The following is a 21,655-nucleotide window of genomic DNA, read 5'->3' on the forward strand; positions in this document are numbered from 1 at the left end:
ATCTGTAGATGGTCCAGATGAACTCTCCACTCTGTCCCCAATATGTCTGTCACCAGTGCCATGGTCAGTGATGGAGTCAAGAATGGTATTCACTTCTGGATATTGTTGGGGTAGAACCAGCAGTTCAACATGAAGCGGACCCAAAGCAGAATAAGGATCCTCCTGCTCAAGTATTTCTCTGGAGAGCAAACTGACTTGAGCTAAAGTTGTAATGGCCACAGGTGAAGTCTAGAACATAAGAATTCCCATCCTGATTCAGACCAATGATCTCAGCTCAGTATCCTGTCTTCTGACAGTGGCCAATGTAGGATGCTTCAGAGGGAATGAACAGAACAGGCAATCGCTCAACGATCCATCCCCTATTGTCCACTCCCAGTTTCTGGCAAACAGAGGCTAGGGACACTCACAGCATTGGTTAGCAACCCTGATGGCTAATAGCCATCAATGGTCCTAGTCTCCATTAACTTATCTAGTTCTTTTTTGAACTCTGTTATAGTTTTGGCCTTCACAACATCCCCTGGCAAGGAGTTCCACAGGCTGACTGGGCATCATGTGAAGTAGTACTTCCTTTTGTTAGTTTTAAACCTGCTGCCTATTAATTCCATTGTATGACCCCTGGTTCTTGAGTTATGTGAAGGAGTAAACAACACTTCCTTATGAGCTGTTCCATACCCCTAATAATTTTTGTTGCCCTACTGGCTGAAGCAATCTCAGAACCATTAGCAATTATCTTTGAGAACTCATGGAGGATGGGTGAGGTCCCAGAGGACTTGAGAAGGACAAATATAATACCTATTGTTAAAAAGGGGGACCCAAGGATTTTAGACCACTCAGCCTAACTTCCATACCCCAGAAGATATTTGAACAAATTATAGTATTAAACAATCAGTTTGTAAGCACCTAGAGGACAATAGGGTGATAAATAGTAGCCAACATGGATTTGTTAAGAACAAATCATGCCAAACCAACCTCATTTCCTTCTTTAACACAGTTGCTGGCCTAGTGGGCATGGAAAAGTGGTAGACATGATATATCTTGATTTTTATTAAGGCTTTTGACACAGTGCCAAGTGACATTTTTATAAGCAAACTAGGGAATGTGGTCTAGATGAAATTGCTTTAAGGGGGATGCACAACTTGTTGAAAGACCATACTCAAGTTATCAGTGGTTCTCTATCTAACTGTGGGGTCATAACAAGTGGGGTTCTGCAAGAGACTGTCCTGGGTCTGGTACTTTTCAATATTTTCATTAACTTCTTGGATCTTAAAATGGAGAGTATGTTTATAAAATGTTCAGATGACACCAAGCTGGGAGAATTTAATTGCAAGAATTTAAGAAATCAGGATTAGAATTCAAAAGTATTCCTATAAGGTACAATTTTAACAAGAGAATTTATTTAACCTAAGGAAAATGTGCAAGAAAAGGACGTAAAATGAAGCATGTTGTTCTTCAGAATTTCTCAAATCTTTGTTTATGTCTAATATGACATAATGGTCATGGCATTTACTGCATATCAACAAGGAAATAATAATTTGAAATTAATGCTTGCTGTTCTGAGGAAAAATTCCAGTATTTAATGAGCTTACAACTTTTGAATATTTGTATGAATTGATGATTATTCTTTTCCACTTCCTCTAATTTGCAGAGTAACCAATATCTTCTCTTCTAAAACTTTATTTTGTTAGCCCAATAAACCTCAGCATATAAACAAAAATTCAGAGATCATTTTGTCTGAGGTATAGCAAACTGCTCCCTAATAACCTGATTTACTATATTTACTTGAAACATCATCTTGACAAATTTTATTTGACACCAAAACACATGAAATATGTAGGCCGCTTTTAAGGGGGTTTTTTGTTTGCTTGATTTAAAGAATACATACATAGTTGTCCCCTATCTTCACTACACACAAATGCCTTTATTTGTTTGGCTCCCTTCCTTCTTTAGCTCAACAGGATTTTTATTTATTTATTTTTTTTAAAGGTGGAAACTTACTAGCAGCTGTTGCTCCTTTTTAGACCTAGGATCTTGGAGGAACCATTATGATGGCTCTTTTAAGCTCTAGCAGTGGAATCTTGAAGGGATTAGAGAGATGGAAGCTGTGTCCGCTCTCTGAAGGAATTCGCAAATTTCGTGTTATGCAGAAATGGTGCTGAAATTACTGCAGAGCTATGGGCCTTGAATATTGCAAAGCAAGCCATAAAATTCTATATTTTTATACATCATAAAGAATTTACAAGTGGCACCTATTACAATAGATGCTGATTTTTTTTCAATTGTCTATGCTATAAATGAATGATTGCTAAAGTTTTTTTCCTCTTAATACAAAAATATCAGGTGAAGCAGATCCATATTCTTACTTTCAGATGTGACTCTGCTGCATCCATTAATTCTAAAAACTTTTGTTTCACGTGAAAGAAATATTTCTAAAGCCTTTAAAAGTCAAACTCAAGCATAGATATTTCAGATTAAGGGATGCTTCTCACCTTACAGCTGCTCTGCCTACATCTGTGAACTCTGCAACACTGTATATAATAAAGAGAAGTCATCTAAAATGAAATCTCACCCCCTAAATCATCCTGATTGGAGTAAGAGAAAAAGACAGACAAAAGAAAAATCAAGCAAAATTTCAGAGGTTTTGTGACAGTTGATACACATTTAGAGTCACTTACACAGAATAAATAGAACTGGACAGGCAGATAGGAATGAAAGAGAAATTATTTTTTAAAAAAACCTAACTGTGGCACAGCATAAATCACTGTATTATTGCATTAGAAGTTTCTGATATGTAAATGATCATTTAACCCCAGATATCCCTTTAAAGTTAATGCATTTGTCTATCTTTGTTATATGCCACATGTGGATTATCTCAAATGTATACAACTGCAATCGCTCAGGAAATAATTCATTTAAATAAAGATATCCTTGGTAGGATGTCACCTTGCAGAAGTTTTAGTTTTCAAATCTAGCAAAAGTATGGCATTCCAAAGAAATAAAACAGCCATTTCTCATCTGCACTACAAGCCAGCCAGCAAACTGTCAAATCAACAGTCTGTCACAGGCAGTTTTCTTAGATTGTATATCGTTGCACGCAGTGTTGTTGTAGCTGTGCTGGTTCCAGGATAGAGAGACAAGGTGGGTGAGATAATATCTTTTATTGGATCAACTTCTGTTAGTGAGAGAGGTCACCTGAAGAAGAGCCCCGTGGAAGCTCAAAGGCTCCACAACAGAAGTTGGTCCAATAAAAGATATTACCTCAGGTCTGGTCTACACTACAGACCTATATCAGTATTACTACATTGCTCAAAATGTGAAAAATCCACACGCCATAGCAATGCAGTTGCACGGACTTTATCCCCCGTGTAGATAGCACTATGTTAGCAGGAGAGCTACTGCCTCTCGGGGCGGTGGAATAACGATGTCGACAAGAGAGAGCTCTCACATCAGCGTAGAGCGTCTTCGTGCACTGATACAGTGGTTTAAGTATAGACATGCCCTCACTCAACTTGTCTTAGATTTTAGGTACTTCTATGTGCTATTTTCATAGCAAACAAGAAAAAAGTCAAGTAAATAATTCAAGGAGTCATTTCTAATGGACCTGTTCTTGATTTTGTAACTGTGGTTTTCTGCAAATTTAACATTATTGCTTGTCAAAAAAGTGGTAAGATATAATATGTCTCAAGGCTGCAGTGGGTACAAATCAAGAGACACGTTTTAAAAATAGGGAATGCATTACTTTCCTTAGTAAATAAGAGAAAAGCACTGGTGTATCTTAAGGGAAAATAAATCAGCTTACACTGTCCACTTCCTATATTTTGCTGAAAAATAAAACTAGCAACATTACTGATATTTGCATATATTTTTCAAGAACATAGTATAAAATGATACTTTAATTCATAATATATATATGACATTAAACTCTTGCATTCAGAACTAATACAACACAAACATTTGCAAAGGGCAAGATTACATTGCCATTTCCTTGGTAGGAATCTTAATTCATTTGCAGCATAATGACCTTGCAAATGAGCTACTAGCTTGATATAAATTTTAATTATTATTCATAATTGTCTTTTTTCACCCTGTCTATAAAACAAACTACTATAAAGCTCATTTTGTTTTGCAGCCAAGTACATATATTATGGTATAAAACCCACAGGCTATGTATAAAAATTTAAATCTTTCATTTGTTTAGAAGAAATGATTTATCTGTATGGAATCTCAATATTGTTCTAATGTTATAATTTTTAAAAAATACTTTGGGTTTTTTTTAAACATATATTCCAGGAAGATAAAAACAAGACTGTTTCCACACTGGCTCAGACCAATGGTGCATCTAGCCCAGTATCCTGTCTTTTGACAGGGACCAGTGCCAGATGCTTCTGAGGGAGTGATCAGAACACGGCATTTTATCAAGTGATCCACCCTCATGGTCCAGGCCCAGCTTCTAGCAGTCAGAGGTTTAGGAACACCTACAGCATTCACTAGCAGTCCCTGACCAGCTTGACTAATAGCCATTGATGGACCTATCTTCCAGGAATTTATTTAATTCTTTTTTTTAATCCAGTAAAAGTTCTGACCTTCACAACATCCTCTGAAAATGAATTCCACAGGTTGACAGCGAATTGTGTGAAGAAGTAACTCCTTATGCTTGTTTTAAATCTGCTGTCCATTAATTTCATTGGTGACCCCTGGTTCTTGTGTTATGTGAAGGAGTAAATAACATTTCCTTATTCACTTTCTCCACACCAGTCAAGATGTTATAGACCTCTATAATATCACCTCTTAGTCATCTCTTTTCCAAGCTGAAAAGTCCCAGTCTTTTTAATCTCTCTTTATACTCCTAATCATTTTTGTTGTCCTTCTCTGCACTTTTTCCAATCCTAATATATCTATTTTGAGACAGAGTGACCAGAACTGAATGCAGTATTCAAAGCGTAGGCATACCATGGATTTATATACTGGAATTATGATATTTTTGTCTTCTTATTTATCCCTAATAGTTCCTAGGATTGTTAGCTTTTTTGACTGCTGCTGCACATTGAGCAGATGTTTTTAGAGAACTATCCACAATGACTCCAAGATCTTTCTTGAGTGATTTTGTATGTATAGTTGGGATTAATATTTTGCAATATACATTACTTTGTACTTATCAACATTGAATTTAATCTGCCATTTTGTTACCCAGTCAACCAGTTTTGTGAGATCCCTTTGTAATTCTTCAGTCAGCTTTGGGACTTAACTATCTTGAGTAATTTTGCATTGTCTGCAAACTTTGCCACCTCACTGTTTACCCATTATTCCAGATCATTTATGAATATGCTGAACAGCACTGGTTCTACTAGAGATTCTTGGGGGACCCACTTTTTCTCTCCACTGTGAAAACTGACCATTTATTCCTACCCTGGTTTCCTATCTTGTAACCAGTTACTTATCCATGAGAGGACCTTCTCTCTTATCCCATGACTGCATACTTTACTCAAGAGCCTTTGATGAGAAACCTTGTCAAAGGCTTTCTGAAAGTCCAATTCACTACAACCATTGGATCACTCTTGTCCACGTTCCTTGATCCCCCTCAAAAAATGTTAATAGATTGGAGAGGCATGATTTAAGTTTACAAAGGCCATGCTGACTCTTCCCCAACATACCGTGTTTATTTATATTACTGATAATTATATTCTTTACTATAGCTTCAACCAATTTGCCTGGTATTGAAGTCGGCTTACCAGCCTGTAATTGGCAGGATCGCTTCCGGGGCTTTTTTGAAAAATTGGTGTCACATTAGCTATACCACAGTCATCTGATACAGAGTGATGGGTTACATACCACAGTTGTTAGTTCTGCCAGTTCCTTCAGAACTCTTGGGTGAATACCACCTGGTCCTGGTGACTTCTTATTGTTTATCAATTTGTTCCAAAACCACCTCTATTGATGCTTCAATCTAGGACAGTTCCTCAGATCTGTCCCCTAAAAAGAATGGCTCAGATATGGGATTCTCCCTCACACGCTCAGCTTGTATGAAGACCGATTCAAAGAATTCCTTCAGCTTCTCTGCAGCAGCCTTGTCTTCCTTGAGATATACTTTAGCACCTCAATCATCCACAGGCCACACTGATTATTTGGCAGGCTTCCTGCTTCTGATGTAGTTAGTTAGTAGTTAAAATGTTATTAGTTTTTCTAGCTTTTGCTAGTTAATTTTCAAATTCTTTTTTGATCTCACTAATTATACTTTTACACTTGACTCACCAGAATTTATGCCCGTTTCTATCTTCCTCAGTAGGATTTGACATCTAATTTTTAAGAGATGATGTTTTGTCTCTAATCTCCTCTTTAACTCTATTGTTTAGCCATGTGGAATTTTTTGGTCCTCTTACTGTTTTTATTTTATTTGGGGTATACATATAACTTGAGCTTCTATTATGGTGTTTTAAAAAATGTTCCATCCACCTTGCAGGCATTTAACTCTTGTGACCGTTCATTTTAATTTCTGTTTAACTAGCCTCTTCGTTTTTGTGTCATTCCTATTTCTTCTACTGTGCTGGATTTCTCTGGTGTTTTCCCCCTACAAGGATCTTAAATTTAATTACATTATAGTCCCTTTTACTGAGCAGGTCAGCTATATTCACCTCTTGGGTCAGATCCTGGGTGCCACTTATGACTAAATCAAGAATTGCCTCTCCCCTTGTGGGTTTCAAGACTAGCTGCTCCAAGAAGTAGTCATTAATGGTGTCTAGAAATTTTATCTCTGCATCTTGTCTGGAAGTAACATGTTCCCAGTCAATATGAGGATAATTGGCATCCCCAGTTATTACTGGGTTTTCTGTTTTTGTAGCCTTTCTAATCTCCCCGACTATTTTACAATCACTGTCACCATCCTGGTAAGGTGGTTCACAGTATATTCCTGTTATACGCTTATTATTCAAGCATGGAATTTCTATCCATAGAGATTCTATGGTACTGTTTGATTCATTTAAGATTTTTACTTTATTTGGCTCTCTGCTTCTTTTCACATATAATGGCACTCTCTTATCAGCGTGACATACTCTGTCATATATATTTTGTACCTTCTTATTACTGTGTCCCATTGATTATCATTGTTCCACCAAGTTTCTGTGATGCCGATTATATCAATATCCTCATTTCATATCTGGCACTCCAGTTCAACCATCTTAGTATTTAGACTTCTTGCATTTATATACAAGGACTTTTAAAAGTTATCAATATGTAGTTCTCTGCCTTAATGTGATATAACTGAATACAAGAAAGGCCATACTGGGTCAGACCTACAGTCCATCTACCCCAGTATCTTGTCTTCCAACAGTGGCCAATTCCAGAGGGAACGAACAGAACAAGAAATCATCACGTGATCCATCCCATCACCCATTCCCATAGGGCTCTTTTTCATTTGACTGTTTCTTTTCAGGTCCTACCTGTATTTCATCAGCTTCTATCCTCTCCTCTTTACTAGGATATAGCGTATTCCCTTTAATAAATACTCCCTTAAGGGATGTGTCTGTCTGAACTGTGTGCTCCTCCGCACCTGTTGGATTTCCCCCCAGCCCTTAGTTTAAAAACTCCTCTATAACCTTTTTAATTTTACATGCCAGGAAGCTAGTTCCTTTTTGGTTTAAGTGGATCCCATCCTTCCTGTACAGGCTCCTCCATTCCCAATAGTTCCCCAGTTCCTAATAAACCTAAAATCCTCCTCTCAACACCATCATCTCACCTATGCATAGAAACCCTGCAGTTCTGCCTGTCAAACTGGCCCTGCATGTGGAACTGGAAGCATTTCAGAGAATGTTACCATGAAGGTCTTGGACTTCAATTTCTTTTCTAGCAGCCTAAATCTGGCCTCCATGACCTCTCTCCTACCTTTCCCTAGGTCACTAGTATCTACATGTACCATGATCACTGGCTCCTCCCAAGCACTGCACATAAGCCTAGCTAGATGTCTCAAGTGGACTGAAACCTTCACACTCGGCAGGCAATTCACTGTGAGGGTCTCCTGATCATCAAAAACCCAACTATCTATATTTCTAATAATTGAATCCCCAACTATTATTACCCATCTCTTCCTAATAACTGGAATTCCCTCCCCTAGAGTGGTATGCTCAGTGCAAGAGGATATCATGACATCATCTGGAAGGAGGGTCCCAGCAATGGGATCATTTCCCTCTGCTCCAGCCTGATGTTCTCCTTCCCAAAGGCTTTCATCCTCCTCAACACCACAGAGGGTGTCAAGACTGGGGATAGGACTGCTCTGTTATGCTCCAGAAAGGCTCATCTATGTAACTCTCTGTCTCATTTAGCTCCTCCAATACAGCCACTCTGGTCTCAAGAGTCCATACTCTGTCTCTGAGGGCCCTGAGTTTCTTGCACCGAATGCACACATTTGTCACCTGCTGTTGAACTTCTGCCTGCATTTTTTTTTTTTGCTCTTGCAGGGTTTTTGTTTGTTGGTTCTTTGTGTTCGTTTTTATTTTCCTTTGTGGGGTTGTTGGTTGGTCTAAGTTTAGAGAACGTTCATTAGGTGCATCTGACTCTCATGCTCCTTCTTTAAAGTCTTACACAAAACTCCCCCTTTTGCTGCTCCTGCTCACGAGCTCCACTGGTCCCTTACACACTGGCTTTTTAAAACCCCTGTTCTCCCCAAGTTAGCCATCCATGATATAGGTGGGCCTTCGAACAAAACAATCAACTGTTAGACTGAACAGCTAAAATCCACAGCTGACCACACACAAAATGGTAACTCATTCCCACACCTAACTGCATTGTACAGCAATTAACAAAACACCCTTTCCTCCTTCATCCCATTTCCTGCCCCAGGTGGCCACAAAGAAAAGAGACTTTGCAGCATGTATAAACCACAACAGATCGGCATGGGCCCTCTTCCCACAAAATCATCTGCTGGCAGCTCCCTTTCTTATAAATCTAATGAGCTCCAGCTCAGGAACCTTTGCAAATCACAACTTCAGCAATTTGGAGAGAGGGGAAAAGGTGTAGCCTGGAAATTTAGGGTTTAAAGGTCAAAATAAACCAGCACTTAGAAGTCAAGTTACCTGAACTGTATACTTCTGTATTTCATCCAGAACAAACTCCACTTCTTTTGAGGTTGTCAATGAGGCAAGATTCCCACTCAAATTGTAGCAGTATAGTTTGGCATTGTCATAGCTTTCACGACTAGAATTTATGCGGAGGCAGGCATCGCCAATGTGACTCCATCCTTCACCACACAAATGAGCTAGTACAGAAATCGCATTAAGATACAAATTTATAAGTTGTTAAAAAAAAAAAAGCATACAAACGCACATCTAGAGGGTTTAATTTTGTTTTTTTCAAGTCACAGTCCAGTATATACCATTACTCAGTTTCATCATAATGTATAAATGTATTATTAAACAACCTAGAAAATCAAGTTTTATATTACTTTGAATGTCAATGTAGTAAAAGTGCCAATTAACAAGAAAAAAAACATATATAGTGTTGCAGTAAGTTATATTCTGAGTTATAGTCTAATAGCATCACTAGTATAACCTTTCTGATATTTATAAAGACTTAAATGTAAATAAGCATTCAAGGCTATACTATGCAAATAATATATACAGGCTTGACGTTTTGGTGCCATGGCAATAGTTGTCTCAGAAAAATGAGTAGATTAGAGTTTATCTAAATCTTTTTTTAGAAATATGAAGACATTTATTAGAACCAAAAGATCACAAAGGTGCATCTTCTTTCTTTTGTCCCTTTTATAATTTTAAAATAATAATCACCCTATAACAGCATGGTGGCTAGTCACACAATACTAACTGTCAGTAAAACAAATTTCTGATATTTTAAAATTTTAGGGAAAGATATGTTTTTAATCTTATTAGTATATGTTTAGCACTAGTCACATGCACATTGATAAAAGATAAGTAACTAATTGATAGCAGTTAATGTATTCTATTAAACTAGCATCTTCAAAGATCATTTACATGCACTTTATGATTGTCTAAAACTTATTATTTAAAAATTATTCACTGAGCAATTTCCGCAAATAATTTGTTTGGTAGATTGTTTAGAAGCAGTTTAGAAAGTCAAGGTTTTTTTGTTAGCTTTGATTAGACACACAAATAACACAAATAACATTTGTATTGTTTATATTCCCTGATTGGACGTGCATGGTGTATCGAATCTATTTTACAGTAAGAATATTTGGGTTTTAGAAAGTCAAAATTTACTTTCTGGGAATGTTCTATATTAGCATCTTAAAATGAACTGTTATCATGAACATTCCTGCCAGTGAACTCAGCCACTAGATTATCCTTGAAAAGGAGATCTTAAAGGAGAGTGAGCACATACAGAACAAAGTCATTTTTTTCTAGTTGAATAAATATTCATGGAAATTAATTTGGGATATTCATCCAGCTCTCAAAATAATTAAAAAGTAGATTTCAAATTTCAGAGCTTTTACCTGGTAAAGCCTGGCATTCTTGCTGACGCTGATCCCACTGGCAGTTCAGGTTTAGTGAGCAACTTTTACAGCTGGTCAATTTATTACAGATCTGTTCATTTCTCACATGACATTTGGTGTAGTTTTTGACGGACTATAAAAAACAAAACAGACAGAGAGTATACCTTTTATTAAACTGCTCATAGATCAGAAATCAGGAGTAAAGTGCACAAGGCTCCCACCAATCCAGTTATTTGTGGGTTAGACAGGCAAATGAACCTATGATTCTAAAATAGTGGGAAAGGATTCTGGTGTGACTGACTGGAGCAGAAAAAAAAATAAAGGACCTCATATGGCAATGAAAAAATAAGAGCTAAGAGAAAAGAAAGCACAAAATGTAAAAAAGAAATATTTGTCAAGAATTCCAGTAATTTCATCTTGGATTTTTAAAAAAACTACTTGTATTTAAGATATGAAGTATAAAATTTAAAGAACCTGAAGACTACCATTTTGGCAGGAACAAAAGAACAGATCAGGAACAAAAGAATTCCCTCTGCACTTCAGTGAATGAGCAACAAGTAAACTCTGTTTGAAGGCAATTTTTAGCTAAGATGCTTTGATGACTGAAGTATTGCTCTCTAAATAAGGCATTTATCTTTTTCTTGTTTGGGGCTTTTAGACCAAGATGCAAGTATTGATACCTTATTTAATAAATCACATAGACAAGTGTCATTAACATACACTTAAGACTGTCTCAATTAATTTCATGTCAACACAACCAATAAAAAATTAAGGAATTCACAACTTAAGGCAACATTATAATCATCAAAAAACCCTAACACACACAAACTGCTCAAGTCCACAACAAATTCCTTTTCAAGTCCAACACAACTGGTCACAATGTGCACATATGCAATTCTTTGGATTCAGATTCAAAAGACACAACATAAACTCCAACCTAATCTAAACTAAGGTATATTCCCTACAAACATAGGCATACTAGTAAACCCAGGCTTAGGTGTTGGAAGTGGTGATGTTCAGCTCGTAGTGACAATACGCATCAGAAGGACAAATTTCAAGCATTTAAAAATTTCTGAAATAACGCAAGAGGAGAAGAAAAGCAGGAGGTGACAGTGTAAGTGAAGAGAACAGGAAGGAAAAGAGGGAAGATTTCCAATTCTTTAACCCCTCCCTTTTTTTTTCTTTACTGTATAATGACAAAAAGTATACATTAGCTGTAGATCAGAAAGGCCCAATTCAAGCATGAATCCACACAATTCAAACTGACAGAGTTCAATTTTTCACTATGATCTGGACTTTGCCAAATAAATCTCGCTCCCAATTCACTGTTATATTAACATGGTCTGCAGTTAGACTGCACTGGTGGTATGATCCTACAGTGATGGCCCAGAAAGACCTTCCAGTTTCATCTAAGGGCATGTCTATATGAGGAGAATTCAGGAAAATTAAGGTGAATTAACTAAAAGTGTTTAATATCCATAAACTAAAATACATTAAACACTGTGTAGGTGGTCTCATTCAGCAGTAAAGTGGTCATAGTTAACCATAGTTTAGGGAAGATTAAGCTATAGCAAACTAAGGCCAGTTTAATCCTGAATGACAACATCCACACAGGAGTTTAATGCACTTCAATTTATGCAAATAACTTCATACCTTCAGCTGATTTGCGTTAACCTTCCAAATTGTCACCATGTGGACATGGCCTACAATAAAATGATGAGGCTACTCAAGTATTCCTTGATACTTCTCTTTTCTTATGATATGAAAGACTGTACTCAAAAAATGCAATCACTGAGGTTATCTAAATGGAAATACTTTGTCATTTAAGACAATTGGTGAGATCTTAAGGGCCACCATTTCAAACCCACACAAAGGGCTATGCATATCTATCAAGCAGGTGTTTTATTTTTATGTATTTGAATTTTTCTTTTATAACTACCATGCTTGCCAACCAGCAGCACACTTAGGTCATCAGGTACCATCTATACTATTCTCCATTCCTTTCCCCAAACTCACCATCAGATTTCTTTACCAATCTCCGTAACTAGGCAAAAGATTATTTTGGCAGAAATGAGGCAAATATAGTGGTGCTGGAACAGTTTTTGGAGTCGGAGTGCTAGGTCGAACCCCTTACCCGCATCCGTGGCCCTCACTGCCCCCTAAACCTGGGGCTGGGAGCAGGACCGTGGCTTTGGATGGGGTGGCAGACAGGGGTAAGGCAGTGGAGGCTGGGGCCACAGTAAGGGGCAGATGCGGAGTCTCAGGCATGGGGCCAGCAGCCAGGCGGGACCCTGGGCACAGGGCTGGCAGCTGAGCAGGACCCTGGGACTGGCAGCAGTGCCCCAAGGGCGGGGGCTGAGCAGGACCCCAGGCTGGCTGCAGAGCACCTAGGCAGCAACAGGGCTGGCGGGTGGGACCCCGGGCCGCAGAGGCACGGGGCCAGTGGCTGGGATGCCAGGCGCAAAACCTGGGGATGCTGCAGCACCTTCCGTGCCTATGGGCAAATACAGTTAACACTAAGACTCACTGTTTCCACATTCCAGAGACGGGTGGGTGAAGTAATCTCTTTTACTGGACCGACTTCTGTTGGTGAAAGACAAGCTGTCAAGCTTACACAGAGCTCTTCTTCAGATCTGGGCATCTTTCCAAATTTATAATACAAGGAGTATGCAGTAGTTAAAAATAAAGCAGAACCAATTTAGCTAGGTATTGCATTTCTCAAATCCACTACATCGCTAGACTAGATTAGTACTGGTATGGAATTCCTAACCTATGTCTAATATGTATTTGTTGTCTTTTCACAACAAAGTAATAGTACAATTATTAACAAAAGTCTCTACGCTCAGTCAAACGAAAAGACAGGCCTGCCTGCTGCAACAATATGAAAAAGAATTAATTACATCCACAAAGAGCCCACATACTCAACAATTAATATAAAAAATGAAGTTGGGTGTTCTTCCTGCTGTACTAGCTTTGTGACTCCTCTGGGTCATAAAGCAGTTTATTCTGCAGAATTGGAGAAAGAGAATTATAGGCATTGGGTACCTCTACACAGGGATAAAAGACCAACGGCATGGCTGCAACTGGCCCAGGTCAGCTGACTCTGGCTCGTGAGGCTTGGGCTGTGAGGATAAAAATTGCTGTATAGACATTCGGGCTCAGGCTGGAGTCCCTCCCCTCTTGCCCAGTCTGCAGCCTGAGCCTGAATGTCTTCACAGCAATTTTTCAGCTGCGAGCCCGGGGCAGCTACGTATTTATCACGGTGTAGATGTACCCATTCAGTCCCTCCCCATTAGCTCACCTAGCAACTTTTAGGAAGACATTTAACTTAATTTTATTCAATTTACCTGCCTCTAAGATAGGTAAGTATTATTCACATTTCCTCCTGGGAATGTTTTGAAGACTAAGTAATGTTTCAGAGTAACAGCCGTGTTAGTCTGCATTCGCAAAAAGAAAAGGAGTGCTTGTGGCACCTTAGAGACTAAGGTGCCACAAGCACTCCTTTTCTTTTTAAGTAATGTTTGAAAATCACTTTAAGATCATCCACTGAAAGGCACAGTAGATGGGAATAGCAACACCACTAGCATTAGCAGAAGCTGACACTGCCCCCAGTATTTGGTTTTGGTTCATATGTACCGGGTTACAAATTAGTTCCACATGTGTGCAGTGTTGTAGCTGCATTGGTCCCAGGATATTAGGGAGACAAGACAGAATATCTTTTACTGGACCAGTTTCTTTTGGTGAAAGAGACAAGCTTTTGAGCTGCACAGAGCTCTTCTTTGGGTCTGGGGAAGGAACTCGGAGTGTCAGCTTGTTTTCCAAAAGTAATTAACACATTCTATGAGATCATTCAAAGTGAGGTGGCCCATTCACACCTCTGCGGTCAGGAGAGCTAGTGGATTTCAACTACAACAACTTCACAATCCATAGAACAGCACCTCTGGGAGAAACCAGGGCACCAAGACCCATCACACGGACGCTATACAACATCTCAACATCAATTTATCAAGTCTACCTCTAACCATAGCTGTGTTATCTCCAGTGGACTGACTGTCTCTGCCCCACCACAGAACCTGTAGTATGTGTTAGTATGATACCATACTAACACATGGAGAACTAGAAGAATTCTTTCACAACAATGACGACGACACTACCTGTAGCCAGATGCAGCCCCTCCATTTGCTATTTCGAGTGCAGTCTGCACAGTTTCCTGTTATGCTGTTACAAAGACACAAGCAGTGGAAGCTCCCCAATGATGTTAGATGCTTGCTTAAAGCTGTATTGCCCTATATTACCAATTGTATTCATGCTTATGAACATGTAATCAATTAACGTAAGGAATGAGCGAGGTAGTGTGAGTGACAGCCAATGGCAAAGCAAAGCAGCAAATATCGCCTTTTATGGAACCATGGTATTAGTTTGGTGAAGGTATAAATTTCAAGATGGGCGGCCAGGACAATTACCAACAAGGAAATGTAACAGCACGCTAAACTCGGGACCCGACTGGAAGCAGTAGAGCCCTCCTGCGGATCCGAAGGGACTTCGGGGACTCTCATCACCCCGCAGCCGATCTCTGGGCAGCTGTCACCTGGCCAGCCTCAACCATCTGCGATATCAAAACCAACATCCATGCCTGCAGCCTGCCAGCATGAATGAGGTGTGCATGTGTGTGTGTGTGTGTGTGTGTGTGTGTATATAATTGCACAAATAAGGGAAGCAATAAATCAACCCTCAATGCTGATCTAGTTCACCAACTGTTTGTGGTTATTTCTTGGCTGCTTCCAAGAATGGGTAACACTACCCACAACTACATCATCCCCACCAACAGTTATAAGAAAAAATAATCATCTGCCTGGACATCCCACAGTGGGATCATTATGCTGATTGCTTCAGGAAAAAAAATTGACTGTGAAATCCTTACTAAATAAATATCAGATCCACCACAATCTCTCTACCACTGAGAGGACCACTACACAGTCCCTGAAATCCAATCACCAGATAGCAATCAAATCAATAGACAAAGAGGGTGCCATCATAGCCCTCAACCATGATGATTACGTCCATGAGGCCAACTGACAACCCTACATCACCACCTATTATGAAGAATTCAGAGAATACTCCACAACACAATTCACCCAGGAATTTAAGAATATGATCAAATCCTCTCTCAAACAACTCCAAGCCCTGGTCTACACTAGGAGTTGAGGTTGAATTTAGCAGTGTTAAATCGATTTAACCCTACACCCGTCCACACGGCACCCGTCCACAGGGCTCTTAAAATCGATATCCTTACTCCACCCCCGACAAGGGGATTAGTGCTGGAATAGGCCTTGCCGGGTCAAAGGTACTGTGGGGTACTGTGGACGCAATTAGACGGTATTGGCCTCCGGGAGCTATCCCAGAGTGCTCCATTGTGACCGCTCTGAACAGCGCTCTCAACTCAGATGCACTGGCCAGGTAGACAAGAAAAGGCTCGCGAACTTTTGAATTTCAATTTCCTGTTTGGCCAGCGTGACAAGCTGCAGGTGAGTGCAGAGCTTATCAGCAGAGGTGACCATGCAGAGCTCATCAGCAGAGGTGACTATAATGGAGTCCCAGAATCACAAAAGAGCTCCAGCATGGACCGAACGGGAGGTACGGGATCTGATCGCTGTATGTATCGTTCCAGTTTTCAAAATGCCAAAACCTTTGTCAAAATCTCCCAGGGCATGAAGGATAGAGGCCATAACAGGGACCCAAAGCAGTGCCGCATGAAACTGAAGGAGCTGAGGCAAGCCTACCAGAAAACCAGAGAGGCAAATGGCCGCTCTGGGTCACAGCCCCAAACATGCCACTTCTATGATGATCTGCATGCCATTTTAGGGGGTTCAGCCGCCACTACCCCAGCCCTGTTGTTTGACTCCTTCAATGGAGATGAAGGCAACACGGAAGCAGGTTTTGGGGACAAGGAAGATGATGATGATGAGGTTGTAGATAGCTCACAGCAAGCAAGCGGAGAAACCAGTTTTCCTGACAGCCAGGAACTGTTTCTCACCCTGGACCTGGAGCCAGTACCCCCCGAACCCACCCAAGGCTGCCTCCCGGACCTGCCAGGCGGAGAAGGGACCTCTGGTGAGTGTACCTTTTAAAATAGTATACAAAGTTTAAAAGCAAGCATGTTTAATGATTCATTTGCCCTGGCATTCTCAGCTCTCCCGGATGTACTCCCAAAGCCTTTGCAAAAGGTTTCTGGGGAGGGCAGCCTTATTCCGTCCACCATGGTAGGACACTTTACCACTCCAGGCCAGTAGCACGTACTCGGGAATCATTGTAGAACAAAGCATTGCAGTGTATGTTTGCTGGAGTTCAAACATCATCTGTTCTTTCTCTCTCTCTGTGTTATCCTCAGAAGAATGATATAATTCATGGTCACATGGTTGAAATAGGGTGCTTTTCTTAAGGACACATTCAGAGGTGCCCGTTCCTGCTGGGCAGTTTGCCTGTGGCTAAACAGAAATGTTCCCCACTGTTAGCCACAGGGAGGGGGGAGGGGCTAGCCACACGGTGGGGGGAGGCAAAATGTGAACTTGGAATGAAAGCACATGTGCTATGTATGTAATGTTAACAGCAAGGTTTACCGTAAGAGAGTGTACCCATTTGTTCTATAAAATGTGTCTTTAAATACCACTGTCCCTTTTTTTCCCTCCACCAGCTGCATGTGTTTCAAGGATCACAGGATCTTCTCCTTCCCAGAGGCTAGTGAAGATTAGAAGGCCAAAAAAACACACTCGTGATGAAATGTTCTCTGAGCTCATGCTGTCCTCCCACACTGACAGAGCACAGAAATATGCATGGAGGCAGACAATGTCAGAGTGCAGGAAAGCAAGAAATGACCGGGAGGAGAGGTGGTGGGCTGAAGAGAGGGCTGAAGCTGAAAGGTGGCGGCAGCATGATGAAAGGAGGCAGGATTCAATGCTGAGGCTGCTGGAGGATCAAACTAATATGCTCCAGCATATGGTTGAGCTGCAGGAAAGGCAGCCGGAGCACAGACCGCCACTACAGCCCCTGTGTAACCAACCGCCCTCCTCCCCAAGTTCCACAGCCTCCTCACCCAGACACCCAAGAACACGGTGGGGGGGGCCTCTGGCCACTCCACCCCAGAGGATTGCCCAAGCAACAGAAGGCTGGCATTCAATAAGTTTTAAAGTTTTAAAAACTTTTAAAGTGCTGTGTGGCCTTGTCCTTCCCTCTTTCATCACCCCTCCCGGTGCTTCTCTCCTCCACCACCCCTCCCGGCCTACCTTGGCACTTATCCCCCTGTGTGTGTGATGAATTAATAAAGAATGCATGAATGTGAAGCAACAATGACTTTATTGCCTCTGCAAGTGGTGATTGAATGGAGGAGGGGAGAGTGGTTAGCTTACCAAGGGGCAGGGGGTTTCATCAAGGAGAAACAAAACAGAACTTTCACACCATAGCCTGGCCAGTCATGAAACTGTTTTTCAAAGCTTCTCTGATGCGCACTGCACCCTCCTGTGCTCTTCTAACCGCCCTGGTGTCTGGCTGCGCATAACCAGCGGCCAGGCGATTTGCCTCAACCTCCCACCCTGCCATAAACATCTCCCCCTTAGTCTCACACATGTTGTGGAGCGCACACCAAGCAGTAATAACAGTTGGAATATTGGTTTCGCTGAGGTCAAACCAAGTCAGTAAACTGCGCCAGCGCGCTTTTAAACGTCCAAATGCACATTCTACCACCATTCTGCACATGCTCAGTCTGTAGTTGAACAGCTCCTGACTACTGTCCAGGCTGCCTGTGTATGGCTTCATGAGCCTTGGCATTAAGGGGTAGGGGCTGGGTCCCCAAGGATAACTACATGCATTTCAACATCCCCAACGGTTATTTTCTGGTCTGGGAATAAAGTCCCTTCCTGCAGCTTTTGAAACAGACCGGAGTTCCTGAAGATGCGTGCGTCGTGTATCTTTCCCAGCAATCCCACGCTGATGTTGGTGAAACGTCCCTTGTGATCCACCAGTGCTTGCAGCACTATTGAAAAGTACCCCTTGCGGTTTATGTACTCGCCGGCTTGGTGCTCCGGTGCCAAGATACGGATATGGGTTCCGTCTATGGCCCCACCACAGTTAGGGAATCCCATTGCAGCAAAGCCATCCACTATGACCTACACATTTCCCAGGGTCACTACCCTTGATATCAGCAGATCTTTGATTGAGTTGGCTACTTGCATCACAGCAGCCCCCACAGTAGATTTGCCCACTCCAAATTGATTCCTGACTGACCGGTAGCTGTCTGGCATTACAAGCTTCCACAGGGCTATTGCCACTCACTTCTCAACTGTGATGGCTGCTCTCATCTTGGTATTCATGAGTTTCAGGCAGGGGAAAGCAAGTCACAAAGTTCCATGAAAGTGCCCTTACACATGTGAAAGTTTCATAGCCACTGGGAATCGTCCCAGACCTGCAACACTATGTGGTCCCACCAGTCTCTGCTGGTTTCCGAGGCCTAGAATCGGTGTTCCATCACATGAACCTGCCCCATTAGCACCATGATCCCCACATTGCCAGGGCCCGTGCTTTGACAGAAGTCTGTGTCCATGTCCTAATCACTCTCATTACCGCGCTGACATCGCCTTCTCGCCCGGTTTCGCTTTGCCAGGTTCTGGTGCTGCATATACTGCTGGATAATGCGTGTGGTGTTTATTGTGCTCCTAATTGCCAAAGTGATCTGAGCGGGTTCCATGCTTGCCGTGGTATGGTGTCTGCACAGAAAAAGGGCGCTGAACGATTGTCTGCCATTGCTCTGATGGAGGGAGGGGTGACTGACGACATGGCTTACAGGGTTGGCTTACAGGGAATTAAAATCAACAAAGGGGGTGGCTTTATATCAAGGAGAAACAAAAACAACTGTCACACAGAATGGCCCCCTCAAGGATTGAACTCAAAACCCTGGGTTTAGCAGGCCAATGCTCAACCCACTAAGCTATCCCTCCCTCTGGTATTTCAGGCAGGACTGAATCTCCATTGAAGTTTGCAAGGTGCCCCTGACAGACTTCACCAAAATGATTGTCGGCCGTTGATTTCACGGAGGGAGGGAGGGAGGGAGGGAAGAGGGAGCAAATGAATACAAAACAAATCTGGTCTATTTCTTGTTTTGATCCACTCCATCTATCTTTTACATCTTTGGTTGGCAGCAGACGGTGCAATAGGACTGCTAGCCATCCTCATCTCCTGCCTGCTCGGCAGAAGATGGTACAACAGGACTGCCTGCAGGACTAAAGAGAATGACCTGGTCGAGGCACTCCTAATTTAGTCCCTGCACCCAAGTCTACCCAGGCGCTCCTGACTGACCTTACCAAGGTGGCCAGGAGCACCTTGGACATGACGACGATGGTTTTCAGGTCTATTGCACCGTCTGCTGCCACAAGGCAATGGGTTGCTGCTGCTGTGTAGCAATGCAGTACCAGGTCTGCCAGCACCCACGAGACATACGGTGACAGTGAGCTGAGTGGGCTCCATGCTTGCAGTGGTATGGCGTCTGCACAGGTAACTCAGGAAAAAAGGTGCGAAACAATTGTCTGCCATTGCTTTCACAGAGGGAGGGAGGGCCTGATGACATGTACCCAGAACCACCTGTGACAATGTTTTTTGCCCCATCAGGCATTGGGATCTCAACCCAGAATTCCAATGGGTGGCAGAGACTGCGGGAACTGTGGGATAGCTACCCACAGTGCAACACTCTGAAAGTCGACGCTAGCCTCGGTACTGTGGAAGTTCTCCGCTGAGTTAATGCACTTAGAGCATTTTGTGTGGGGACACACAATCGACAATATAAAAACGGTTTCTAAAAAAAAGACCTCTATAAATTTGACCTAATTTTGTAGTGTAGACATACCCCAAGAGAAACTCTACAAATTCATCCCACAGGAACCCACCCCAGGGACCTTCTACATGGTTCCCTTGATACAGAAACAAGGGAACCCAGGCAGACCAATCATTTTTGGCTACAGAACTCTCACTGAAGAAATATCAGGACTCTCAAAAAAAACATCCTCAAACCACTCCTTGCACAAAGGGACAGTTTCCTCCAGGACACAACCAACTTCCTCCAGAGCACCACAACATTAACTACCTCCCTCAGAACACGATCCTTGCTATCATGGATGTCACTTCCCGATACAGGAACATCCCTCAAAATGACGGCATCTCTGTCTGCCTCAAATATCTACAAGATAATGGACAACACTCAGATCTCCACCCCAAACACATCACCAAACTCATCCATTTCATCCTCACCCATAACAATTTTACATTCAACAACAAACATTTTCTCCAAACCATGGGAACAGGTATGAGTACTAGGATGGCTCCCCAACATGACAACTTCTTCTTGAAGAAGAATTTCCAGACAAATGTACCACAAAACCAATGAAATACCTGCGATATGTTGACAATATTTTCATCCTCTGGACAGATCACCTAAATTCCCTCACAGATTTCCACCACAACCCCACCCATCAAACATTCTGTAGAACATTCCCACCCCAGCATTAACTTCCCAAACACCATGCTCAGCTTCAACAACAGAACTCTATGGACAAGAAATGCACCCACAGATCACTGTACTTACCTTCACAGGCATTAAACAGTCCACTTCATGTTGAATGGTTTCTTAGAATATGTGTAAAAGTTTTATGCTAAACAATCTGTTCCACCTTATAGTTAGCTGTGACACTCTGAATATTTCCCCAGATCTGAAGAAGAGCTCTGTGTAGCTCAAAAGTTTGTCTCTTTCTCCACCAGAATTTGGTCGGATAAAATATATTACCCACCTTTATTGTTTCATGATTTCTGTGTGTATATAAAGTCTGCTGCAGTTTCCACGGTAAACATCTGATGAAGTGAGCTGTAGCTCACGAAAGCTCATGCTCAAATAAATTGGTTAGTCTCTAAGGTGCCACAAGTACTCCTTTTCTTTTTGCGAATACAGACTAACACGGCTGTTCCTCTGAAACCTGTCATTACCCACCTTGTCTTTCTTATACAAGTATGTCAGATGACACAAACCTACTTTCAGCCTAAAGCAATGTCAGAACCAGACTCCAAATTCTCCTCTTTAGCTGCATGTAGTGTGTGTTGGTGAGGGTGAGAAAAAAAAGAACACATGTCCTATTGTGGTAACATTAGATGGCAAATATTATTACAGCA

At 41.5% G+C, this 21,655-nt stretch overlaps 1 protein-coding gene across 4 annotated transcripts in view; it reads right to left on the bottom strand.

The window, feature by feature from the left end:
* ATRNL1 (attractin like 1) overlaps positions 1-21,655 on the bottom strand; it is a 1,055,790-nt gene that overhangs the window by 755,537 nt on the left and 278,598 nt on the right. For all 4 annotated transcript variants that reach the window (XM_048857032.2, XM_048857033.2, XM_048857034.2 and 1 more), the window contains exons 15-16: positions 10,454-10,586; positions 9,060-9,241 (exon numbers count right to left, since the gene is read on the bottom strand). In XM_048857032.2, the coding sequence (XP_048712989.2) occupies positions 9,060-9,241; positions 10,454-10,586 (315 nt within the window). The remainder of the gene's footprint in view (positions 1-9,059; positions 9,242-10,453; positions 10,587-21,655) is intronic.

This window comes from Caretta caretta, chromosome 7 (genome assembly GCF_965140235.1).
Source record: "Caretta caretta isolate rCarCar2 chromosome 7, rCarCar1.hap1, whole genome shotgun sequence".
In the NCBI taxonomy this organism is placed as follows: Eukaryota; Metazoa; Chordata; order Testudines; family Cheloniidae; genus Caretta; species Caretta caretta.